Below are 27,343 nucleotides of genomic sequence, written 5' to 3'. Positions count from 1 at the left end.
GAGCGCCTGTCAGCATCATGACGTAGCAGTCACAAACAAAAAAAGATTAGCATTTTGACGTCAAAACAGTGAGAAACGTTACTCGTTACTCGTGTGACTTACTGCTCCTCAACAACGTTATTATGACAAGTGTTTTGCTTTTGTTCTCGGCCTTCCTTCGTGTTCGAACCGAAAGCTTCCGATATGTGCCGAACCCCCTCCCGCCTCCCCCGCCCCCTCCCGTGTGTAGTCAGACAGGAACAATATGGCTGCGGCGGCGGAGTTAGCGTCTGAGCTCGTCGTAGCCTGAAAGCGGGCGAGCTGGCAGGATGAGCCTCTGTTCCCAGTACTTACGGTAGGTCGACCCATCGTTTGTGCTGTGTAGCTACGCACTGCGACAGAACACATTAAGTCACATAGTAACGCGTTTTAGTGTTTTGCTGGCGTGCTGAAGCTAAAGCTAGCAGCTACTAGCTAGCGCCATACATCAACAAACCATTGATGCCGCCGCCTGTCATCAGCCGACACAGCTAGTAGTCACACATGTCAATGCTGCCGGTTTGTTTTAATTGGAACCATCGCCTGTATTTAATTACACGGCAACATGTGCGTTACCCCAGCAACGCAGGCTACTTAGCATTAGCCTGCTAACATTAGCGTTGTGGTGCATACAAGACAAGTCAAGGTTGTCATGATTTGATTTACAAGATCCTCATTAAGCAGGATCGTGTAAACATGTCTGTTGGGACTATGTTGAACCGCTGATTTTATTTAGGATGTCGATGTGGTTTTGAGCGTTGTTGACGTAATGTGTTGCTTCCAGAGACTTTAGTGTCACAACAGCGCTTAAATGACGTTGTGGTCGGTGACGTCACCCGGTGGACGTCAATCACAAGCATGTAATGCCTCAGTTTGGGATTGTTGTTTAACCAGTTGCTCTCTTGTGTTGTGAGCAGACAGGCAGAGGCCATGAAGGCTGACATAACAGGTGAGTTTTCTTCCTTACTACACACTTTAAACTAATGATTGGTTGATTGAAACCTATTATGGTAAATGTATGGCGCTTTTCTACCCCTTTTAAAGCCCAAAGCGCTTTGACAGTATTTCCACATTCGCCCATTCACACACACATTCCCACACTGACGGTAGGAGCTGCCATGCAAGGCGCTCACCAGGACCCATCAGGAACAAGGGTGAAGTGTCTCAAGGACACAGCGGACGTGACTAGGCTGGTAGAAGGTGGGGATTGAACCAGTAACCCTCAGATTGCTGGCACACCCACTCTACCAACTTCGCCACGCCGGCCTATTAGTAGATTGCACAGTAAAGTAGATTGCACAGTAAAGAACACATTCCGTACAATTGACCACTAAGTGGTAACACCTGAATAAGTTTTTCAACTTGTTTAAGTAATTAGCGCATGCTTAGTATTACCGCCTGGTCAAACTTGTGACGTCACGAGTGACACTTCCCCTGTCATCATTTTCAAAATGGAGGAGGCTGATTTCAATACCGGTAATTTGAAATCGCATAAAGGGAAGAAGATTAAGAGCTATTCAGTAGGATTTAAGGTCCAAGCTTACATCACACTCAAATTTTTACTGCATACCTTTGTTAAGTGCCGGAGTGAGAAGAGGTTTGAAAATAATTAGCGCATGCTTACTCTTACTGCATGCCTTTGGTAAGCGCAGGAGTGAGAAGAGGTTTTAAATTAATTAGCGCCCTGGCGGCAATTCAAGGAAATACGGTTTACATTTGATTATTTACAATCCGGGGAGGTGGGGAGTTGTGGGGGGAGGGTGTTATAGTCTAGGGTTGTAGTTGCCTGGAGGTGTTCTTTTCGTGTGGTTTTCAAGGAGGATAGAGATGCACTTTCTTTTACACCTGGGGAGTGCATTCCATATTGATGTTGCATGGAAGGAGAATGAGTTAAGACCTTTGTTAGATAAGAATCTGGGTTTAACGTGGTTTGTGGAGCTCCCCCTGGTGTTGTGGTTATGGTGGTCATTTACGTTATGGAAGTAGTTTGACATGTACTCTGTCCTCCACCCTGAGCCAGCCCACCTTTTGAGAAGTGGGTAGGAGTGAGGTGTGATCTGGGGTGAAGGTCTAGAAGAAACCTGACTAGCTTTTACTGGGATGTTTGGAGTCTAGATTTGAAGGTTTTGGAGGTGCTGGGGTACCAAAAGGTGCATGTGTAATCGATAAAGGGTTGAATGAGAGTTCCCGCTAAAATCTTCATGGTGTTTTTTTTTACCAGGGAGGAGATTCTGTAGAGAAATCTCGTTCTATTTAATCCATATAAACTTCAACTGCTTATACATTTGTCCTCAAAGTGATTCATACTCTTCTTAGTTTTTTGTGATTAAATGATTTAATTTGGTCAAGTTTGTTTTTGAATCAATTGTGACAAACAAGAAGTGAAAGAATATAGAATACACAAATAAAAAAAATACTTATTTCACAATTTTTTTCATTGAAAAAAATCAATTTGAAAATATTCCTACATTTAGTTTACTTATTTGTCCAATAAATTTACTTATTAGTCAATTGCATAGTTTTTGTTTTTTATGACTGCTTCTAGACCATTCTTGTATGTGTCCGCAAGGTTCTTGCATGTCTCATGTGTGATGGTGGCTCACTCTTCTTTGGTTAAAGCCCTTAAACTTTCTCTTGATTTCTTGGACCTTGACGTTGCCCCTGGAAATTAAGCATCACCGTACCATGATGTTTCAACCACCATACTTGACAGTGGGCAAACGGTTATTCAACTTTTATCCTTCTTATTTCTTTCTCTAGAGGTACTCAGCATTCATAAAGCCAAACAATTTTAGCTTTGTCTCATCAGACCACAGGATAGTTGACTAAAGGCTGGGTTCTTGTTTCAGAGTTTCAGATGACCCCTAGCAAAAGCCAGGCAAGCCTTTAGCTGGGTCTTCCTTAGCAGCGGAGTCATTTGGCAATAACGATGCTGACAAAATCTGGTGAATGAGAGGAGAAGCATACAAGCTGAAGAACATTCTAGTAAGGTGGTGGAAACTGTGTGCAATAGGGGTGCTTGTGTTCCAGTGGCTAAAGGACTATGTCAACCTTGGCCACAACTGGAAGTACCAACAGGACAATGATGGGAAACACATTGCCAAGATAGAGAAGAAATAGTTGAAGAACAATGATGTCAATGTTCTAGAATGGCCAAGTAAATCCAATGTGGAACTTGTGGCGAGAGTTGAAGACAGAATGATGGTGAGGAAATCAGGCCAACATGACTCATCTTTGGGCTGTCACCAATGAATTTGTTATTCTTTCACTTGTTGGTCATATAAATGTCCTAAACACACTTGACAAAATTCATTTAATCACAAAAACTTAAGTAAGCCATATAAGAAAAGAAAATCAGCAGTGTTTTCTTAGGACCCCCACACCCCAACAAGGTCAATTTTATTTTGTTTGAATGTAATTTTGGATGTAGCGCCACGCCATAAGTCCATCCATCCGTTTTCCTACTGCTTGTTCCTTTCCGGGTGGCGGGGGGTGCTGGAGCCTTCCACCCGGTACAACCTGGACAAGTTGCCGCCTCAGCGCGTGTGGGTTGTGGGAATAGGCTGATTGGCAACACTAAATTGGTCCTAGTGAATTAATGTGAGTGTGAATGTTGTCAGTCTATCTGTTTAGGCCTATGGCAGGATATTGTTAGGTTGGCGTGTGATTGGTGGATTAAGTAGGAAGTGGGTTTTTTGGTGGACCCCCATTGTCAAAGCCAAACTTGTCGATAGCTTGTAAACAGTTAGTTTTTATACTGGTTATTAAATTCAAAATGCAAAGTCTGTTTCGTCTTATTGTTGTCTGTTCCAAATTTGCGTAATATACGTTTTTCATCTCTTATGTGTCCGAGATGGAGCTAGTGAGCCCAGCCTTATTCCATAAGCAGGGTTACCTGAAAAAAAAGTAAACCCATTATTCCTTTTAAATACATTGATCACTGTGCTACTGCTCCAAAAGTAATATTCGTTCATTTTTGTGCTTACCCAAAACTAAAAATGAACAGACATAATGCTTTTTTTCCCAAAATGCTGTATGTTGTTTGTAGCCTGCAGCTAGCTTGGTTAAAGCGAAGAGCCTACTAAATGCTACATGTGAAACATAATAAAACATGCTGTAGTTCAAACTTACCTGTTGGAAAATTCCGTAAACACACCAACATGTACCAGATGATGGCGTTAAAAAATGTTTTATTGTCTTTTACTAACCCAAATTCCTTGGCTTTGCTTTCATGCTATCAAATGATCATGACCACGATTGAGGCAGTAATTGATGTAGCACATTTGCGCCATGTTTTGAGCTTGTTAAAGAAAAAAGAACAAAACTTGAGTAGAATGTCTTGCATTAAGTCGTCTAGATAAGCTATTCTGATGCCCAATAATAAGCCACAATATATTGAATTTCCTACATCACACTTTCAAGCCATATACATTGTCATTTCATTGGGGGGGATCTTTTATTTTATTTTTTTTTCTTCTTTGTCATGAAAAATGTTGATTTAATAATATATTTTTTTATTTTTTTTAATTTTTTTTTTAATAAATAAAAATGAATACAAAATTCTTCTGCGGCCCGGTGGTTGGGGCCAATGGTTTAAAGGGTTCTTAAAACCAGGTCCAGTCAAGAATATATGCCAAGTCGGGCTCAGCAACACACCTTAATTTATGTACCCTCAAATTAGGGAACACAACAACAGATTGTATATAATCTATAAACAAAATTACATTGTCAAAATAAGCATCTAGTTGCAGTCCAGGTCGGGCTCAGCAACACACACCTCCATTTTTGTACACTCAAATTAGGAAACTCAACAACAGATTGCATATACTCAATAAACATTTTTTTCAAAATAAGCATTTGGGACTTCCCACATGAGCTATTGAATGTTTGCCTTCCATGATAAAACCAAAAGTTCCTCTTGTCACATGGTTGCAACTAATAAATTATTCACACTGAACATAATTTGAGCACATTTGAACTGTCAGCGTGTTGTGCAGACTCCAAGCTGGGAGTAGCCGAGGCGTGGACATCTCGCCAGGCTCTTCAGGACCTGTACCAGAAGATGCTGGTCACAGACCTGGAGTATGCCTTGGACAAGAAGGTGGAGCAGGACCTGTAAGTGGCCATGCCTCATCTTGAATTGTGACAAAATTGGGCTGCTGAGCAGAAAACCTGAGCAGGTCATCTTTTTTGCGTCCACATCCAGGTGGAACCACGCCTTCAAGAACCAGATCACCACCTTGCAAAGCCAGGCCAAAAACCGAGCCAATCCAAACCGCAGCGAGGTGCAGGCCAATCTCTCGTTGTTCTTGGAGGCAGCCAGCGGCTTTTACACTCAAGTAATTTCCACTTTGACATCACCTGATCTCACCCTGCCATGTGACGCTGTGATGTGCACAGTTGTTACAGGAGCTTTGCACCGTCTTCAACGTGGACCTGCCGTGTCGTGTCAAGTCGTCCCAACTCGGCATTATCAGCAACAGACAAAATAACAGCAGCGCCATTGTCACTCCGCAGCCAAGCTCATGCTTGTACATCTGCCAGCATTGCCTGGTGCACCTGGGCGACATCGGTGAGGAAAAGGAATACGCCTAGTCGCCTCTATTAGGACATCTGACGTTCTCTTTTCTTTTTTGCCTGTTAGCACGCTACCGCAACCAGACCAGCCAGGCAGAGTCGTACTACCGGCATGCCGCTCAGCTGGTCCCGTCCAATGGTGAGTCCCGACTCGCCTTGATGCCATGTTTGCGTTGATGTGTCCCTCATCGATATGAACTTGTTGCGTATTTCAGGTCAGCCATACAACCAGTTGGCCATCTTGGCGTCCTCCAAAGGAGACCACTTGACCACCATCTTCTACTACTGCCGCAGCATCGCAGTCAAGTTTCCGTTCCCAGCAGCATCCACCAACCTGCAAAAGGCACTGTCCAAGGCTCTGGAAAGGTAATGGCCATATCTGACACCCGATTGACTGATCGAGTGGCATCCCTCTCGTCTCAACCTCGCCATTTTTATGCAGCCGCGAGGATGTGAGAAGCAAGTGGAGCGTGTCAGACTTCATCAAGGCCTTTGTCAAGTTCCACGGCTATGTGTACCTGGCCAAGGGTGTGGACCAGCTGGACACTCTAAGGGAGCGCCTGGAAGAGCACTTCCAGGTATTTGATATATTCCCAACACGTGCACGCGGTCTGCGTGCACGCTGGGATTGAAACTTGTATTTGTGTGTGCAGAGGCTGATCCTCCAGAAGGCCTTCAACTCTCAGCAGCTGGTCCACATCACCGTCATCAACCTGTTTGAGCTTCACCACCTTAGAGAACTGGCAGCCGACGGCGCAGAGCAGCAGGCCAGCTGGTTCCAGCTGCTCGGCCTATTCAGTAAGAAGCACATGACCGACGTTATGGGCCTCGTCTTGCACGAGGGCTTTCACCTACACTTCCTGTCTTCTCAGTGTCCTTCCTGGGGGTCATGTGCAGCTGGGTTCTGCACAACAAGAACCGTGATGAGGAGGTGGCTGGTGAGTGTCCTCTGCCGGCCATCAAAGTTTCTTTAGACTGGCTCAGGCTAAGACCCGGCGTGTTCCGCGAGGCCGCAGTGGACCAGAGGCAGCAGTAAGTTGGCGATTGCGCGGTCTGTCCTTGCAAAGACTTGTTCTTACATTTCGTCTCTCCTGTCCTTCAGTGTGTGGCCATGGCTGGTCTCCATCCTCAACAGCTTCCAGCCCAAAGACCACCATGTGTCCAGCTCCTCAGGTATAGGACTAATGTGGGCCTAGAATACTAGCCTACAGGACTGGAGTGGTTTTAGAAAGTTTTCCACAGGCCTGGTGCGGTTCTAATATTGTATCGTACAGTGCTAGTGAAGTTGTAGAATAGTTGGCTAATGTGCTACAAGAATAGTAGCCTACAGGATTTGTGTGGGTCAAGTATAGTAGCCCTAATGGGTAGCATGGTATAAAATAGTAGCCCACAGGGCTAGTGTGGTTGTAGATTACTATCCCACATAGCTAGTGCAGTTCTAGAATAGTAGCTAACATTGCTAATGTGTTTCTAGTATAGTAACCAGTAAATGACTGATTCTAGAAAGTCAGCCTACAGGCGGAGACCTGGAATAGTAGCCTACAGGACTATCATGGTTCTAGAGCAGTAGCCCACAGGGCTAGTGCAGTTCCAGAATAGGCAACATGACTGATGCAGGGTTTCCCCTAGAATGTCACTTTATACAGAATCTAGCAGTGGGGGCGTGGTCAATATGACATCTTCATATACTGTATGACGTCATGATCATTTTATTTTTGCAACGATGCATATATTTTCTTTAAAAAGGTTAAACAAATGTTTATATTAATATATTTGTATACATAATTATATATTATATATAAATACCAATATGTGCTTCTAATTATTATTAACTCATGTTTTTCTTATAATATCACAATCAGCTTTATTGGCAAAGGACCAGGAATTTGACTTGGTACTGTGTTCTTTGTTCAATGCAATTTCAATTGTTGCTGCTTATTGTAAAAGTTAACACAGGCTACATTATATCCTGCCCTCCCTGAATGTTGTAATTTAGTTTGTCGAATATCCCAAAAGGAAATAAGCGGTAGAAAATGGATGGATGGAATATCAAAAAAATAACTTAGTGTTTTGTTGATACTCTCCACATTGAAGTCACTGTACAACCAAGCACATTAAAGAAAGTACATTATACATACACGTGACGTGCACAGACATGTAGAAATCATGTTAAATTAATCATATTTTGGTATAAACTGGAAAAAAGCAATACAATTATTCAGGATGAAGGTTGAGCTCTAATGCCGCTAGCTTAATGCTAACGTACAATGAACTAGCTCATTGACCAGCTAACCCAAATTCACATGGCCAATCACAGGGCACATACAGACAGACAATCATGCCCACTCACATTATTATCTATGGACAATTTACAGTCTCCAATTAACCTCTAACATGCATATTTTTGGAATGTGGAAGGAAACTTGAGTATCCGTAGAAAACCAAATGTACGGGTGAACATGCACACACACAAAGAGACGTCCAAATGGAGATTCGAAGACGCACACATCATAAAGTTAGTTATCGTCTGTAGTAATGTCAAAAGAAATAGGAGGGTAGTTTACACAAGCTTCAAGAAGAAATGCATTAATTGATTTGAAATACCTTTCTCTTCAACATTGTACTTTTGTCAAATGTCAACTCCGTTAAAGGGCGCTACAGGTGCAGGTTTTTTAATTTTTTTTAATTTGTTTTTTTTTTCTAAATAAAGCATTGAGTAAGGTTTTTATGATATTTAAGATCTTTTTGAAAATTATTATGGCCAATAGTACATCAATAATATACTTTACACAGTATATAAATTAATACAACATATTACTTAAATGTGTTTTCATGTAAAAAAAAAAATGTTTTCATATAAAAAAACAAAACGTATATGAAGGTGTGTCAGCATTTATCTTGCCACGGCGGTACGCCACGGTCAATTACATGTAGGGAGAACCCTGCTGACATTATTGTAGAAAAGCAGCCTGCAGGACTAGTGCAGTTCTTGGCTAGTAGCTTGCATGATTACCAGGGTTCTACAATAATAGTCTACAGGACTAGCATTGTTGTAGAATAGTAGCCCACAGGACGAGTAGGTCTGACTACAGTACATTGTAGTTACTGCTCAACTGACCACAAGTATGTGTTTAGTATTAGTGTATTGTATTCATGCAAGGTTATTTGTATAGAATTATTCATGTATTTGTATTTGTATACCGTTATTGTATCACATTAGTGTATTTCTATTTTTTACAGAATTTGTGTTTTGTATTTGTATCAATTATATTTGTATGGTATTAGTTTATTGTATATGTAAATTAGTAGTATATTAGAGTGTACATGTCTCTTTTATATGGCATATTTTTATTTAAAGATTAAAGTTTTTATTGTAATATTTGCCTATAGCGATATTGTATGTATGGTATTAAATTATTGATGTAGTATACTTGTAAATGAATGTGTGTCTGCTTGATGATGTGTTCAGTTTTTGATGAGTTTGTGTGGGATCTCATTGTTCCTCCTTAGTTATGCCGCTGCCAGAAGAGTTTGAGCTTCAAGGTTTCCTGGCGCTTCGACCTGCTCTAAGGTAAAGAAACTTAACCGGCCCGCAAGAAGCAGCTTCCATTGTGACGTGTGACCTTCTTTCAGGTCTCTGGACTTCACCATGGGTCACCAGGGCTTCCCAGCGGGACGCGATGTTCTGCTGCTCCGCACCAGACATCAGAGGCTCATCACTTTGGGAAAGTGGGTTGCTGACAACCAACCCGAGTAAGGCTTTGCTAGAACCTTGACACCTCTGTGTGTTGGTCCAACTGGACAGAAAGACCACTAAGCCGCTCCCCCCTTTTGCAGATTGATACAATGTCGCCTTGGCGATGACGGCCTCCTCCTCTTCATCACCGACATTCCCGAACAGGCCATTGAGGAGCCTCCAGAGAAGGAGCTGTGTGTGCTGCAGGAGGCCTCCAATGGCGAGCAGATAATCGGCGAGGGCGGAAACGCCCGTCTCAAGTCTGTGCTCTCGGGGGGAAAGGCTCAGAATTCGGGGTTGGATGGTGCTGACAGACCCGTCGTCACCTTCAAGGAAAACATCAAACCACGAGAACATAGCCATGAGCCGTCTGCCGTCCCTCATCAGAAAGATGGTGGAAAGGAGCGCCGTGATGTTGCCAAAGGCAATGGGATTTCTGGAAAGAGCGAGCTGAAGCGAGACGGGAAGAGGAAGTGTGACATGAAGAAAATTTGTCAGGAGAAAGTTGGAGATGCTGGAAAACAGGTAGGAATACTTTACATTCACACACAGGATTTGAATAATTATTCTTCCTGTCATTCTTATTTGCTGATTCTCATTATTGGTTCTTTTTTGTCTGCAGGTGAAAGCTCAGACAGAATTGAGGAAGACTCCGGTCTCTGAGGCCAAGAAGACTGCTGCTAATCAAAGCCAAGCCACCTGCTCGTCCCAGTTTATCCCAATTCATCATCCTGGAGCCTTTCCACCGTTGCCTAGTCGACCTGGTATTGGCGCACACAAAGTGACACACACACTCACACAGGTTCTGAACACTGGTGTCTTTTCTAGGTTTCCCACCGTCGGCCTTCGTCATCCCTTCCCCTGTGGCGTTTCCGGGCTTGCAAGTGAATTCGGGCTTCACTTTCCCTACAGGGGTGTCCGTGCCGGGACCTTTCCTGCAGACGGCTGTGCACACGCAGACGGGCTCGCAGGTCCAGAGTGGGAAGCAATCCCACATTCCTTACAGTCAACAGAGGCCATCAGGTCTGACTCAGGGGCCGGGCTCCTCAGGCCAGGGCCCCGTGACCCCGGGCTCCCTCCAGGGCCAACAGTCTCCCACCAAGCCTGTCCAGCAGGTCGGGATGGGCAAAAGTCCGCCCCACCACTCCAGCCTGCAGCAGGTCAGTTGTGTCCCCATGTTGGATTCCCAGAGGTGTGACACTGGGTGCCACAGTCCTCCTGATTTTTTATGGGTATCTCTCAGCCTTTCCTGCAGATCCAGGACCAGCAGATGTGGAGTCAAAGTCATGCGGCGCTCCAAAAAATTCCGGCCATGCCGATGTCGCTAAAGCAGCAGGCGTTCTACTTGGCACCTCAGGACCCCGTTAAAGTGTATGAGCACCAGTTGGCTTCTCATACAGCCAACATGGACAAGAAGATGAAGTTCCCGCCCTATTGGGACTCCTCCTTCCGAATGGTTGATGGCCCGTCCTCCATGGCCGACAGGATGAAGAGGCCTCAGATGGTGGGTCCAAAGCAGGATGCCGGCGCACCCAGAGGACCTCTGTTTGAGGTGAGTTTCTTCTCTGTGCTTTTCGGTCTTCACCTTCTCCTCCTCCTCCTGGAGGTTCTATCCATCAACCAGACAAAGATCTTGTGTGGCCAGAAGCTCAGCTCAGACACATCAGTACATGAATCTTGTTTCCTTTCCTCTGCTTCTATTCTTCTTCTCCCTGCTCTTCCTGCTTCCTCTTTCACCAGGACAACAAGAGCTTGCCTCTTCTCCCTCCTGACCTCTTAAAAACTCTAGCTGATTTTGAGGAAGAGGAGGAGCTCGTCTTTTCTAAGCCACCTGATTTCTTCCAGGCTTTGGCCAGCCCTCTTAGCACACTTCCTGGACCAAACATCTTTGTATGTAGTCCTGTCTCCTCACCCTGAGCTGCTGCTCACCCACCATGCCTATGTGGACACTCTTGTACCTGATGACGCATGTCCTCCTCTGCAGCTACCAAACCAGACCAGGACGGAGAGCGGCCCGCAGGTGGGCAGCCATTCGCCTTCCTTCCTACCCATGTCTGGCCTCCCCCTGCAGGTTAGCCCCGCCCTCTGACTTACTTTTTCTTTGAAAAGCTGAAAGGCAGCGAGCTCATTAAAAAAACATGACATTCCTGTGTGTGACCACCAGAGGACGGTTTTCACTGAGCAGTCAAAGCCTCAACTTGCTCTCATGATTCACAGCTCAGCACTTTCTAAACCTTTTTCTGCTCAAATGTGCGTGTTCAGGAGTACAACCAGAACAGCATCTTCAGTCAGGCCTACGGGAAGAACCTGGCAGCCAGCGCTAAGTCTGACACTCCCATGATGCACCAGGAGCCGTCACTCTACTCTCTCTTTGAGTGGACACCCTGGTCCCCCTCCATCCACGCCAGCTCAGGTACGTCCCAGCTGCAGAGCCAACATGCTCTCACCTTGTGGGTTACCATGGTAATCTGACACAAGTTATGTTGTGATTGGCAGATCACTCTACGCCGGCCAGTCAATCGCCTCATTCCTCCAACCCCAGCAGCCTGCCAAGCTCCCCGCCCACTCACAACCACATGGCCACGCCGTTTTCCAACTTCGGGCCCATCGGCACACCAGACAGCCGAGAGCGGCGCACGGTGGACCGCTGGAAGGCTGAGAAGCCAGGTGAGGGCGGGGCCATGAGTTACATCACAGCCTGGGAGACTATGCCTCCACGCACCGACTGATTTGTGTGTTTTTCAGGGGTATTAAGCGGCTTCGGTCTGGACTACCTGCCGGCCTCCTCTACTTCGGACAGCGGCTGGCACCAAGCCCCGCCCGCCAACAGTTCCTGGACCAATCAGGAGTCTCCAATGGAAGAGTCATCCTCCACAGTGCTGCTGGACAGCTTTAAGGTCCATAAAGAAGTTTTGGAGGGCTAACGAGTGCTGGCATTGTGCTAACATTTGCTTGTCCCTGCAGTCCATCTGGTCCAGCTCCATGATGCAGCCCGGCCCGTCGGCACTGGAGCAGCTGCTCCAGCAGCAAAAGCAGCAGCGAGGTCATGGCGCTATGAACCCGCCTCACTGAGGGGCAGGCAAGGTGGCGCTCAGCGCTTGGAGACCACGCCCTCAACACGAGTTTGATGAAGACCAGCTCCAATTAACACGCTATTCATAGCGGTGCAACGCGGTGGATGCTGGAGAGGCTGTAACCCCCCTCCTTCAGCCGACCTGGCTGAATCTCCACACCCGCGCTCCCTCGACTGTCGAGGAGTAGGACGCGTCTAATGGATGGCAGGGTGTCAGATCACCGCCTGCGATCCCCAACACACACAAACACATGCTCATGCACAGTGGTGGCTCCACCCCCATTTTACTCATCCTGGACGTCCCTCAGTGGGTTTATTAGGGTCTTAGCGGCTACAGGCTGAAGAAGTGCGAGGGGGAGCGTGGACCCTGTGTTGGTCAGGTGACAGGGGCCCGGAACTGCATATTAAACTTGTCATTGATTTTTCTTGATGGGGAGGATGATGTAAACATGTGTTTCCAACATGGAAGAAAGACACGGTGCCCTAGAATGAGGCGGAGCAAGAAGAGGAAGACATAGTCATTTGTTTGTAAACAGTGCAGTTGATGTACTCCTGCTCGCTAGCTTAGCCTGCGTTAGCTTTTGTTGCTCTTCCGCCATTTTAGCTCATGCCCTGATAAGAATTGGACTTTCACCTTTTTAACAACTCGTCACTTTTTAAAGAAACCACAGGAGAAGGAATAAAATGGCCTCCAGTCAGATGACCATGAAAGCAACTTTATTTTTTAAAAGAAAATACAATCATCCAGCAGCAAGCAACCCCACCCTCCTCATGCAGCTTCCTCCTGCATGACGATGTCTACGTTAGCTTGCTAATGGATTCCTGCTGCTTCAACAGCGCGGAGGAAGAGTGTAAGGAAGATGAGCGTTTTGTTGTGTTTTTGTGTAGTAGCTGCAAATAAACATGAAATCATGTTCTCCCTTCAGCGCTCTTACTTTTTTCTGGTGCTACATTTTCAGATAGGTCCCGACAAACAAACAAAAAACCCACCGGGGAGCAGGAAGCAGCACTTGTTTGTCTGAAAAGTCACTTTTTCTTTTAATCACAGCACGATAATGTGCCTCAGGTGACACCTTTACTTCTAATCATTTTCTGGATCAGGAAACAACCTGCCTGATGCTGGAGTATGAGACGTTCTTCGAAAACCAATCTCCAGCTTCCTTATATGCTTAAGGCCTACTGAAATTAGATTTTCTTATTCAAACGGGGATAGCAGGTCCATTGTATGTGTCATACTTGATCATTTCGCGATATTGCCATATTTTTGCTGAAAGGATTTAGTAGAGAACATCGACGATAAAGTTCGCAACTTTTGGTCACTAATAAAAAAAGCCTTGCCTTTACCGGAAGTAGCAGACGATGTGCGCGGGACGTCACGGGTTGTAGGGCTCCTCACATCCTCACATTGTTTACAATCATAGCCAGCAGTAGCTAAAGGTATTCGGACCGAGAAAGCGAGAATTTCCCCATTAATTTGAGCGAGGATGAAAAAAAGGCGGCGGCAGTCGGCATTTCAGATGTAATTAGACACATTTACTAGGATAATTCTGGAAGATCCCTTATCTGCTTATTGTTCTAGTAGTGTTTTAGTGAGACTGTAAAGTCATACCTGAAAGAAGCAGAGGAGCCAAGATAACAGCTGCCTTTTTGAGCTGCAGGAATAGGTACCATAATCTACTGAAGTCTCTGGTAAGAGCCGACTTAATATCACAATTTTCCCATCCAAAAACTTGCTGGTTGACGTTGAGAAACATGTTCGCTTGACCGCTCTGTGTTAAAGCTTCACAACAAACATAGAAACACCGTTTCAGTGCTAAAGGCAGCTGCAATCCACCGCTTTCCACCAACAGCAATATACTTCATAGTCTCCATTGTTAATTGAACAAATTGCAAAAGATTCAGCAACACAGATGTCTAAATTACTGTGTAATTATGCAATAAAAAGAGATGACTTTTAGTCGTGTGTGGTGCTGGGCTAATATGTCCGCTAAAACCTGAGACGTCACAAACACACGTCATCATTCCGCGACGTTTTCAACAAGAAACTCCGCGGGAAATTTAAAATTGTAATTTAGTAAACTAAACCGGCCGTATTGGCATGTGTTGCAATGTTAATATTTCATCATTGATATATAAACTATCAGACTGCATGGTCGGTAGTAGCGGGTTTCAGCAGGCCTTAGGGCCTTAGTATATATGCTTAGCACCTAAGTCAGTCACTTAGTCACTCAGTCTCATGTACAGCGGCCAGGTGATAGTCCAGTCCTGCCTCTTCCAGTTTCACCTGCAGCATTGCTGGCTGGATGACGGTGAAAGCACTGGAGGAGTCAACATGACTCATGCTTCACTTCCCATGGTCTTTAGGTGGGTGAGAGCCCGATGCAGCAGGTAGATAAACTGCAAGTGGTCCGTTGCTGAGAGTGCGCACAAAGGTGGCTGAGGATGAGCCCGTCTATGGTCTTCATCGGGTACTGTAGAAGCCCAGTGGGCACCCGTCTTTAGTTCAACGTCGAGGTGACGTTGAAATTACGTCGCGACGTCACTCAACCATATCCCGACCAAATCACAACCAACTGAACCCACCACACCATATAGGTATGGGCAACAGGTCTGAAGTGGTCCGGCACCTTGGGATGAAGTGTTTTAGGGATTTCTACCACACAGGCGGTCTTCCAGAGTGTGGGGACTTTTTCCAGGCTGAGGCTCATGTTAAAAATGTAGTGGACCACACCAGTTAACTGGTCCACACATTCTTTAAGTAGCCTGAAACTAATGACAGCTGACCTTGTTCCTTCCCTAATCCCCCATCACTTGATCCAGACTGCAATATGCGTATGCTTTTACTTTTGTTTTTTAAGAATATTTTTCATATATTTTGTTGTGACGAGTCTGCATGCCTTCCTGACTTTATAATCAGACTTGGACTTAGACTTCCTTTTTATTGTCATTCAAATTTGAACTTTACAGCACAGATAAGAACGAAATTTCGTTACATAAGCTCATGGTAGTGCAGGTTAAAAAAAAAAGCAATAAGGTGCATATATAATTAGATCAATATATATAAATATATATATAAAATAAATACATACAAATAAATATATTACTGTACAGTTAAAGTAAATATATTGCACTTTTTCACATGCGTCCACGTTTATGGATGTATGTTATATTGTCTTTTTTATTCCAGCGAGTTAATTGGGGGGAGTTGAGGGGATAATTGAATTATGATGCGTTCGAGAGTCTTACAGCCTGAGGGAAGAAGCTCTTACAGAACCTGGAGGTTCTGCTTCGGAGGCTGCGGAACCTCTTCTTAGAGTTCAGCAGTAAAAACAGTCCTTGGTGGGGGTGGGAGGAGTCTTTTCAGATTTTCTGAGCCCTGGTCACTATATTAACTTAGATATTGAACTAATGTTGCTTTTTACTGGGAAAAAAACAATGAATACATACAAAAATAGAAATAAACAGTACAGGTCAAAAGTTTGGAGACACCTTCTCATTCAATGTGCTGTCTTTATTTGCATGACTACTTACATTGTAGATTGTCACTGAAGGCATCAAAACTAAGCATGAACACATGTGGAGTTATGTACTTAACAAAAGAACGGTGACATAACTGAAAACATGATTTATATTCTAGTTTCTTCAAAATAGCCAGCCTTTGCTCTGATTACTGTTTTGCACACTCTTTGCATTCTCTCAATGAGCTTCAAGAAGTAGTCACCTAAAATGGTTTTGACTTCACAGGTGAACTAAACAAAAGACCTGTTTGGTACTTACCATACCACGTGGTCTACCATCCTCAGAAATCTGGAAATATAAGAGTAGTGTTTGACTGTCTGGAAAAGTATGATGGAGTTCTGTTGAATAGTCAACTGTTGACAGGGCCAGAGTTAACCAACACACTAGTAGCATTCCTGTGGAGATTTCGCAAAGGTCCAGTGGCAGGGATGTGCGATATAGAACGCAGGTTTCATCAGTTCAGAGTTAGAGTGGAAAACCAAGACTATTTGTGCTTCCTGTATTGGGATAACCGAGATTTCCAATCTACTCCATCTGTCTATCACATGCGTGTCCACCTTTTTTGCGCCGCTTCATCAACGACCTACGCTAACTTTGGCCTCAAATACATCGCGGCTCAAAGTCAAAGACAGTTCGCTGAAACAACAACGAGGTTCATTGGGCCCCATTCAGCAACCGTTCTTAAGAACACATTTTGTTGTTGGGTCCACTTACAAAGTTTTTAAGGAGATTTTTGTATTCGCCAATGATTTCTTAGCTGTAATTTGTTCGGAGGTAAGAAAAAAATATACAAGTGCTCCAGAACATTCTTAGGGGGGCCTATTTGTTCTTAAGCGTGACAAGTTCTTTTACTTCTATTGTCTAATGTTACATTAATAATATTTTATATATATATATATATATATATACACACATATTTATTTCATATATATAGAGATAGATAGAAAGATAGATATCTATCTATCAATATTTTTGTACATTAATTAGTTCTCTTCTATCCATCCATCCATTTTCTACCTCCTGTCCAGTTCGGCGTCGTCACAGGGCCAGCACAGATAGACAGAAAACATTCACACTCACATTCACACACTCGGGCCAATTTAGTGTTGCCAATCAACCTAATGTACACAAATATAGATAAATGGATATATGGATAGATATAGATAAGACAGACTGACAGACAGACAGACAGACATATAGCAAAATGAGCAATATATAGACATTTCAAAATACCGTGTGCACGCACACGCACGCACGCTACGAGTGCATATTTGCTTCAGACAGTCCCCCCTTTCTTAAACTTACGTTTTGACATTATGTATTTCCCCCGAGGGATAATACGGATTTCTCTTCTGTAATCTGTTTGTCTTTTCTTTTTTTCTGACGGAATTGTGCCCTTATATGGTGGAATTAGGGGCGTTTACCTATGCAAATTACGGAATTACTACCATGAATTGATTAACGTGGACCCCGACTTAAACAAGTTGAAAAACTTATTCGGGTGTTACCATTTAGTGGTCAATTGTACGGAATATGTTCTGAACTGTGCAATCTACTAATAAAACTATCAATCAATCAATCAATCAAATTAGGTGTGTTGGCCTTTGCATTTTGGGGAAATAAGGGAGTGTTTATATGCAAATGATGATAGACACGCACCCGCTAACCATTTTGCCATTCAGCAACTTGAGAACAGCAGGTGGGAACAATTTGGCCAATTAAGAACACGTCATGAATTTGAATGGACTCCTCTTAGGAAATCACTTAGGAAGAAAGATAAAAGGAAAAGTTAGGACCTTAAAATGGAAAGTAAACTGAGAGAGTTGATTTGAAACTTTCGAAGATTGCTGCAGTAGAAGTGAAGAAGCCTGTGTAGCAAGGTGCAACTGCTAATCAGTGACTGCATTAGATGACCGTGGAAAGTATACTCGGTAAACCAGTATAGTTGAACAGACATATCCACAAGACTGTCACATTATTAGAACACACACATTAGTTTAGAACAGGGGTCATATACACGGTGCCCGCGGGCACCAGGTCGCCCGTAAGGACCAGATGAGTAGCCCGCTGGCCTGTTCCAAAAATAGCTCAAATAGCAGCACTTACCAGTGAGCTGCCTCTATTTTTTTAAATTTTATTTATTTACTAGCAAGCTGGTCTCGCTTTGCTCAACATTTTTATTTCTAAGAGAGACAAAACTCAAATAGAATTTGAAAATCCAAGAAAATATTTTAAAGACTTGTTCTTCACTTGTTTAAATAAATACATTTATTTTTTTACTTTGCTTCTTATAACTTTCAGAAAGAACATTTTTGAGAAAAAGTACAACCTTAAAACTGATTTTCGGATTTTTAAACCTTTTTTTACCTTTTAAATTCCTTCCTCTTCTTTCCTGACAATTTAAATCAATGTTCAAATAAATCTATTTTTTATTGTAAAGAATAATAAATACATTTTAATTTAATTCTTCATTTTAGCTTCTGTTTTTTTGCCGAAGAATATTTGTGAAATAATTCTTCAAACTTATTATGATTAAAATTCAAAAAAAATATTCTGGCAAATCTAGAAAATCTTTAGAATCAAATTTAAATCTTATTTCAAAGTCTTGAGTTTCTTTTAAAAATTTTACATTTCTAACAAAAGTCTTTGTTAGAAAAATAGCTTGGTCCAATTTGTTATATATTCTAACAAAGTGCAGATTGGATTTTAACCTATTCAAAACATGTCATCAAAATTCTAAAATGAATCTTAATCAGGAAAAATTACTAACGATGTCCCATAAATTATTTTTTTTAATTTTTTCAAAAAGATTCGAATTAGCTAGTTTTTCTCTTCTTTTTTTCGGTTGAATTTTAAATTTTAAAGAGTCAAAATTGAAGATAAACTATGTTTCAAAATTTAATTTTCATTTTTTTCCCTGTTTTCTCCTCTTTTAAACCGTTCAATTAAGTGTTTTTTCATCATTTATTCTCTACAAAAAACCTTCCGTAAAAGGAAAAAAAATGTACGACGGAATGACAGACAGAAATACCCATTTATATATATATATATATATATATATATATATATATATATATATGTATATATATATATATATAAATGGGTATTTCTGTCTGTCATTCCGTCGTACATTTATATATATATATATATATATATATATATATATATATATATATATATATATATATATATATATATATATATATATATATATATCCATCCATCCATTTCCTACCGCTTATTCCCTTTTTTGGGGTCGCGGGGGGCGCTGGCGCCTATCTCAGCTACAATCGGGTGGAAGGCGGGGTACACCCTGGACAAATCGCCACCTAATCGCAGGGCCAACACAGATAGACAGACAACATTCACACTCACATTCACACACTAGGGCCAATTTAGTGTTGCCAATCAACCTATCCCCAGGTGCATGTTTTTGGAGGTGGGAGGAAGCCGGAGTACCCGGAGGAAACCCACGCATTCACCGGGAGAACATGCAAACTCTACACAGAAAGATCCCGAGCCTGGATTTGAACCCAGGACTGCAGGACCTTCGTATTGTGAGGCAGACGCACTAACCCCTATATATATATATATATATATATATATATATATATATATTTATATATATATATATATATATATATATATATATATATATATATATATATATATATATATTAAAGGTTAATTGAGCAAATTGGCTGTTTCTGGCAATTTATTTAAGTGTGTATCAAACTGGTAGCCCTTCGCATTAATCAGTACCCAAGAAGTAGCTCTTGGTTTCAAAAAGGTTGGTGACCCCTGGTTTAGAAGTTATCATAAAGTCACAAGTGATTGGGCAGAGTGCAGCTGTTGTTAGAGGCAATTCATGCATTTATTATTCATTGATTTCAATTTCAAATAAAAATGCAAATAATGTAAGTCTTTTTGCAGTGAATTAATGTGAATGCAAATCTATTTTATTGATATAAACCAGGGGTCTCAGACATACGGCCCGCTTGACGTTATTTTGCGGCGCCCATCTAAATATGAAAGTTTAATGTTAGTGCGCACCGCGAGTTTTATATGAATGGCGCTTGACAGCGTTGTGTTATTTGGGTCTAAATGGTTCTGTCAACGTTCTGGTTTGCCACTTCATTATACAACTACATGTATGCTGAGGAATATGCAACATTCTTTAAAGGAATCTTTTCTTGCGGCCCAGCCTCACCCAGACTCTGCATCCAGTGGCCCCCAGGTGAATTGAGTTTGAGACCCCTGGTGTAAACCATGGAAATAAGAGGGGGACATATTTTTTGGGTGCCATTTGTTAACTTCCATGAGGCGGGACAAAGTAGGTGTGGCGCTCAGAGACCAACAAAAGATTGTGGATGTCTGACGTGTTTAGAGACGTTGTACCCTATGTTTCTGTAAGGAACATTTTCTACCTTATTCCCCAAGAGTCTATGTGGTCAATGAGGTAATCATTTAACTAGTATTCAAAATGTTGGTTGTTTCAGGGAATTTACATTAATTTTTTGTGTGTTTCATTTCCTCAGTTCTGACGACATTGTTGAGACATGTAAAAGTTGTGTTCAAAATAAATATCTGTTAGAAACCACACACACACACATTTTATATACATATATATACATATATATAAATGTGTATTATATATATATATGTAAGTGTATACATATATATATGTTTATTACATATATCAATCAATCAATGTTTATTTATATAGCCCCAAATCACAAATGTCTCAAAGGACTGCACAAATCATTACGACTACAACATCCTCGGAAGAACCCACAAAAGGGCAAGGAAAACTCACACCCAGTGGGCAGGGAGAATTCACATTCAGTGGGACGCCAGCGACAATGCTGACTATGAGAAACCTTGGAGAGGACCTCAGATGTGGGCAACCCCCCCCCCTCTAGGGGACCGAAAGCAATGGATGTCGAGCGGGTCTAACATGAAACTGTGAAAGTTCAATCCATAGTGGGTCCAAGACAGCAGCGAGAGTCCCGTCCACAGGAAACCATCTCAAGCGGATCAGCAGCGTAGAGATGTCCCCAACCGATACAGGCGAGCGGTCCATCCTGGGTCCCGACGAGCGGTCCATCCTGGGTCTCGACTCTGGACAGTCAGTACTTCATCCATGGTCATCGGACCGGACCCCCTCCACAAGGGAGGGGGGGACATAGGAGAAAGAAAAGAAGCGGCAGATCAACTGGTCTAAAAAGGTCTATTTAAAGGCTAGAGTATACAGATGAGTTTTAAGATGAGACTTAAATGCTTCTACTGAGGTAGCATCTCGAACTGTTACCGGGAGGGCATTCCAGAGTACTGGAGCCCGAACGGAAAACGCTCTATAGCCCGCAGACTTTTTTTGAGCTCTAGGAATCACTAATAAGCCGGAGTCTTTTGAACGCAGATTTCTTGCCGGGACATACGGTACAATACAATCGGCAAGATAGGCTGGAGCTAGACCGTGTAGTATTTTATACGTAAGTAGTAAAACCTTAAAGTCACATCTTAAGTGCACAGGAAGCCAGTGCAGGTGAGCCAGTACAGGCGTAATATGATCAAACTTTCTTGTTCTTGTCAAAAGTCTAGCAGCCGCATTTTGTACCAACTGTAATCTTTTAATGCTAGACATTGGGAGACCCGAAAATAATACGTTACAGTAATCGAGACGAGACGTAACAAACGCATGGATAATGATCTCGGCGTCTTTAGTGGACAAAATGGAGCGAATTTTAGCGATATTACGGAGATGAAAGAAGGCCGTTTTAGTAACGCTTTTAATGTGTGACTCAAAGGAGAGAGTTGGGTCGAAGATAATACCCAGATTTTTTACAGAGTCACCTTGTTTTATTATTTGGTTGTCAAATGTTAAAGTTGTATTATTAAATAGAGGTCGGTGTCTAGCAGGACCGATAATCAGCATTTCCGTTTTTTTGGCATTAAGTTGCAAAAAGTTAGCGGACATCCATTGTTTAATTTCATTAAGACACGCTTCCAACTGACTACAGTCCGGCGTGTTGGTCAGCTTTAGGGGCATGTAAAGTTGGGTGTCATCAGCATAACAGTGAAAGCTAATACCGTATTTGCGTATGACGTCACCTAGCGGCAGCATGTAGATGCTGAAGAGTGCAGGGCCAAGGACCGAACCCTGGGGAACTCCACACGTTACCTTAACATAGTCCGAGGTCACACTGTTATAGGAGACGCACTGCATCCTATCAGTAAGATAAGAGTTAAACCATGACAGGGCTGAGTCTGAAATACCAATTCGTATTTTGATACGCTCTAATAAAATATTATGATCGACGGTATCGAAAGCAGCGCTAAGATCGAGGAGCAGCAACATAGATGACGCATCAGAGTCCATCGTTAGCAATAGATCATTAGCTTATATAAGTGTGTGTATATATATATATGTTTATTACATATAAGTGTATATATATATATATATACAAATATATATATATATATATATATATATATATATATATATATGTTTATCATATACAGTATGCATACATTTGTTATATGTATGTATATATGTGGGTACATATGTGTATATATGTGTTATATGTTATATATATATACAGTATATATTTTTTAATTTATATTATTTATGTATGTATTATTGATATATATATTTCTATATAATACATTATATATTTTTGTATTTTTGCCATGTACAATCTATGATTAATTGACTGTTGATGTGCTTGTATGTTTGTAATCATGAAAATAAATAAAACTTATCAATAACAACAAAAACAACAGTAGGTCAACTGTGTATGGATTTTTTGTGGAACATGTCTATCATAAAGAAATCTGTTGAACATATCCCGTCCACGCATATTATATAGATTTCGACAGAAAATATTGCTCAAAATTGTTATGCCTCCGGCTTGCACAATGACCTACAGTAATTTTAATGGTGTCCCTTCTGTACCGATATCTAATTTGCATAAATATAATTAAAACCACCAAATGTTGACAATGAAAGGCTTTATAACAGTGGTAATATAACTATACATGTCTGAAAATATACTGACCAGTTTGAAATGCTGGTAGACTTTTAGGGCTCTCAGATTTTTATAGACAACTTCAACATTTTCTAAAACATGTACATAGGTGAACAAGACTTGTGGAATCAAATACATTTCTATGAACATTTCAGTTCCTTTACATATGAACCTGTCTATAAATGATTGAAACAGGTTGTCGCAATTTTAAAAAAACATGTCAAGGATTGAATAGCGATATACCTGTTATTAAAAGATTGGATGAAATTATGTCTAGAGTCAATGGTACTATATTGTGTACAGTCGTGGTCAAAAGTTTACATACACTTTTAAAGAAAATAGTGTCATGGCTGTCTTGAGTTTCCAATCATTTCTACAACTCTTTTTTTTTTGTGATAGAGTGACTGGAGCACATACTTGCTGGTCACAAAAAACATTGATGAAGTTTGGTTCTTTTATAAATTTATTATGGGTCTACTGAAAATGTGACTAAATCTGCTGTGTCAAAAGTATACATACAGCAATGTTAATATTTTGGTTACATGTCCCTTGACAAGTTTCACTGCACTAAGGCTCTTTTGGTAGCCATCCACAAGCTTCTGGTTGAGTTTTTGACCACTCCTCTTGACAAAATTGGTGCAGTTCAGTTAAATGTGTTGGTTTTCTGACATGGACTTGTTTCTTCAGCATTGTCCACACGTTTAAGTCATGACTTTAGGAAGACCATTCCAAAACCTTAATTCTAGCCTGATTTAGCCATTCCTTTACCACTTATGACATGTGTTTGGGGTCATTGTCCTGTTGGAACACCCAACTGCGCCCAAGACCCAACCTCCGGGCTGATGATTTTAGGTTGTCCTGAAGAATTTGGAGGTAGTCCTTATTTTTCATTGTCCCATTTACTCTCTGTAAAGCACCAGTTCCATTGGCAGCAAAACAGGCCCAGAGCATAATACTACCACCACCATACTTGACGGTAGGAAGGGTGTTCCTGGGATTAGAGGCCTCACCTTTTCTCCTCCAAACATATTCCTGGGTATTGTGGCCAAACAGCTTAATTTTTGTTTCATCTGACATTACATGGACAAAGATAAGACCTTCTGGAGGAAAGTTCTGTGGTCAGATGAAAGACAAATTGAACTGTTTGGCCACAATACCCAGCAATATGTTTGGATGAGAAAGGTGAGGTGTGCCACGAGAACCACTTCAAGTCTCCTGGGGAAATTTGGCGCAATATTCTAATGAATAATAGAGCATGATGTGGCAAGAAATACATTTGGGGTAAAAAAAAAAATTAAAAAAAAATGTGTAAAGCGCCTTGTCATTCAATAATTTACATGTGATTCTTCATGTAAAACGCCCTCACCCACAAACGGAGCGTGTTCTGTGTTTAGGGCAGGCTTTATATCAGTGAACAGGACCTGACTGACATGACATGGGTATTTCATTCAGGTGGAACCAACATTAGTTACGTCAGTAAAGTATAATGTTAAGGTTATGTTGACAGCACATTTCAGATGGGATGATGTTCACTGCCTTACGTTGTTGTTTGGATTTGTAGCTGGCTGTGCATGACCAAAGATTGTATAGTCAGAGAGGATGATTTACTGCATGCCCACATGATGTCCTACACCAGACCTGGGCAACTTAAGGCATATTTGGCTTGTTCAGCTTTTCAATCTGGCCCCCCGGACATTCCCAAATAATTGTTTTAGATCTTTAAGATGGAAAGCGTAGCTGCCATTATGATGTGCAGTGATGTTTTCTAATGACCCTAAGTCTTCAACTATACTAAGTCTTTCAATGCTTGGAATCTGCATGATATACTAGTTACTATGGTCATCTTATTAGTTACTATTGTCATCTAACTAGTTAATATGGTAATGTAAGTCACAGCAGCTCAGTGCGGGCGGAAAGCGTTTCCACAGAGTGATCCAGGGTGGCCAGCCTGAAATGCAGGTATCAGGGACAGACACGGAAGGAGATTTTTACAACAAAGTTCTAAAGCTTAGTAATACATCATATATATTAGATCATAGTTGGTGTTTTTTTTACCCTTCGCGCTCATATTTCGCTGTGTTTGTTGCGTTTCCCTTGATTGTAGAATATGTGGATGGAGAGGGTGTGTGACGTGCTTTTGTTGTCAATATTCAATGTTTTATTGTTCATAGTCAATATTGTAAATCCCACATTATTTGTTTTCATGTACATTCTGGGTGTCTCACTCAGTAAAAAATGTAAAACTCCATTTTGTGCTTCAAGGCGGTCTGTCATAACATTTTAGCATTCAATCAGACATTATTGTGAGGTTTTGTATTAGTGTTCTTAAAAATAGGACCCAAGCACACATACTGTACAGTAGATTTTGTGTATACATACATAGATAGATAGAAAGATGGATATACTGGCCCCCAGACACATTTTTGTCTCTACATTTGGCCCCCGAATCAAAATAATTGCCCAGGCCTGTCCTACATAAAGTACATTTGCAGTCAGTCATATCATCTTCATTTTGTCACTTAAAAAGATACTGAGAACATGACCTTGGTGTCCTTAATGGTAGCTACGGCCGTGTTCCCGGCGAACCTTCGCTTCCCACACTTTTTAACTTTCCGGATTGCGGGGGAATGTTGTGCAAAAGCTTCCTGCAGTTTTTGTGAGTGGAGCAGACGCACACTGCATAACAGGGCATGTTTAGGCAAAAAACAACAACTCTCCAAGTGGAATGAGGCAGTGCAGTGTATGCACAGCTACAGATGTGGCCAGATCATAGTTGGGAGCAAACATGGAGCCCTGTAGTCACCTGAATCGCTTTTGACTAATTATTCAGGAGATGGTCTGGCCATTGGTGGCAACTTGTCCAGGGTGTACCCCGCCTTCCGCCCGATTGTAGCTGAGATAGGCTCCAGCGCCCCGTGCGACCCCAAAGGGAATAAGCGGTAGTAAATGGATGGATGTACAGTATGGTCTAGCCATAATCTCTCTGATTGGTCAAAAGCCCCTCATATGACTACAGGGGACCATGTGAGGACAAACTTTTGATTGATTGAAACTTTTATTAGTAGATTACACAGTACAGTACATATTCCGTACAATTGACCACTAAATGGTAACACCCGAATAAGTTTTTCAACTAACAATTGATGGTCAACTCTGAAACTGAGTTGGGTATAGCAGTGGTTCTAAAATGGGGATACGCGTACCCCTGGGGGTACTTGAAGATATGCCAAGGGGTACGTGAGATTTTTTTTTAAATATTCTAAAAATAGCAACAATTAAAAAATCCTTTATAAATATATTTCTTGAATAATACTTCAACAAAATATAAATTTAAGTTCATAAACTGTGAAAAGAAATGCAACAATGCAATATTCAGTGTTGACAGCTTGAGTTTTTGTGGACATGTTCCATAAATATTGATGTTGAAGATTTCTTTTTTCAAGAAGAAATGTTTAGAATTAAGTTCATGAATCCAGATGGATCTCTATCACAATCCCCAAAAAGGGCACTTTAAGTTGATGATTACTTCTATGTGTATAAATCTTTATTCATAACTAAATAGCTTGTTTATTTTTCAACAAGTTTTTAGTTATTTTTATATCTATTTTTCCAAATAGTTCAAGAAAGACCATTACAAATAGCAATATTTTGCACTGTCATACAATTTAATAAATTAGAAACTGATTACATAGGGCTCTATTTCAACCAAAAATGCTTTGCTCTGGTACTTGAATAAAAAAATTGTTCACAGGAGGTACATCACTGAAAAAAGGTTGAGAACCACTGGGCTGTATGGTTTGAGAGTGTCATTACTGCCTCTAGTGGTGGGAAAGTGTACATCAACTGAGTATTGCCGCGTCCCTGAGAAACTGCTGAGAAACAAATAATTTTTGGCGGGACAAGAGGTCCAGCACTATGGTTAAGAAACCCTGGAATATAAAACATACCGGAGGTGTTATATGTCCCGTTAGTGGAACTTGAAGAGGTGTCAGCAACCACAGGACCCAGACCTGGATAAGCGAGTGAAATAGATGCTGATGTAAGGAATTAGGATAATATAAAAACGTTTGTCTTTAACAACTACTTTATATTTACGCACATTTGGACTTCATACTCAAGTACAAAAGTACAACAGTTTCTATTTTGAGCAACATTCCAAAACAAGTCACAGCAGGAACAAACCTTTTTGACTAAACAAATAGTCAACAAGATTGATAGGCTGTGACTCCGCCCACTAAAGTAGCTTTCATGTATTGATCTACAAAAAAAAAGGAGGTATTTTTCCACTTAACTTCATGACGTCACGCTTCCATTTTTTTTTGCAACTTGACTTTTGGAATTTTGGGAATTTTTATAAGTGGGGGTCCATTTCCGGTCGAGGGGGTGAAGTTT

General features: G+C 41.6%; 1 protein-coding gene across 3 annotated transcripts; it reads left to right on the top strand.

Moving 5' to 3' along the window:
* Nucleotides 1-200: 200 nt before the first annotated feature.
* On the top strand, nt 201-13,329 carry smg7 (SMG7 nonsense mediated mRNA decay factor). Of its 3 annotated transcripts, XM_061920638.1 has the most exons (24): nt 201-334; nt 936-967; nt 5,016-5,133; nt 5,225-5,357; nt 5,419-5,590; nt 5,663-5,734; nt 5,811-5,961; nt 6,038-6,173; nt 6,249-6,393; nt 6,468-6,627; nt 6,698-6,768; nt 9,106-9,166; nt 9,229-9,348; nt 9,433-9,856; nt 9,954-10,095; nt 10,160-10,377; nt 10,408-10,491; nt 10,575-10,883; nt 11,072-11,221; nt 11,316-11,402; nt 11,594-11,744; nt 11,828-11,998; nt 12,077-12,228; nt 12,296-13,329. In XM_061920638.1, the coding sequence occupies exons 1-24, from the start codon at nt 309-311 to the stop codon at nt 12,401-12,403; spliced, it is 3,393 nt and encodes a 1,130-aa protein (XP_061776622.1). In that variant the 5' UTR covers nt 201-308; the 3' UTR covers nt 12,404-13,329. The 3 variants fall into 3 exon arrangements, with proteins under 3 accessions (XP_061776622.1, XP_061776621.1, XP_061776623.1); XM_061920637.1 differs by having other exon boundaries at nt 10,160-10,491; XM_061920639.1 differs by lacking the exon at nt 11,072-11,221 and having other exon boundaries at nt 10,160-10,491.
* The last annotated feature ends 14,014 nt before the right edge of the window (nt 13,330-27,343 follow it).

Source organism: Nerophis ophidion, linkage group LG14, assembly GCF_033978795.1.
Source record: "Nerophis ophidion isolate RoL-2023_Sa linkage group LG14, RoL_Noph_v1.0, whole genome shotgun sequence".
Lineage (NCBI taxonomy): Eukaryota > Metazoa > Chordata > Actinopteri > Syngnathiformes > Syngnathidae > Nerophis > Nerophis ophidion.
Note: the sequence above shows the minus strand (reverse complement) of the source record. Positions and strands in the feature narration are given on the sequence as shown.

Bases quoted from the DNA above. Each gene is read 5' to 3' on its own strand.
- smg7 (XM_061920637.1), top strand. From the start codon at position 309: ATGAGCCTCTGTTCCCAGTACTTACG. The intron at 10,492-10,574 runs GTCAGTTGTGTC...GGTATCTCTCAG, and splicing joins ACCACTCCAGCCTGCAGCAG to CCTTTCCTGCAGATCCAGGA. The intron at 10,884-11,071 runs GTGAGTTTCTTC...CTCTTTCACCAG, and splicing joins CCAGAGGACCTCTGTTTGAG to GACAACAAGAGCTTGCCTCT.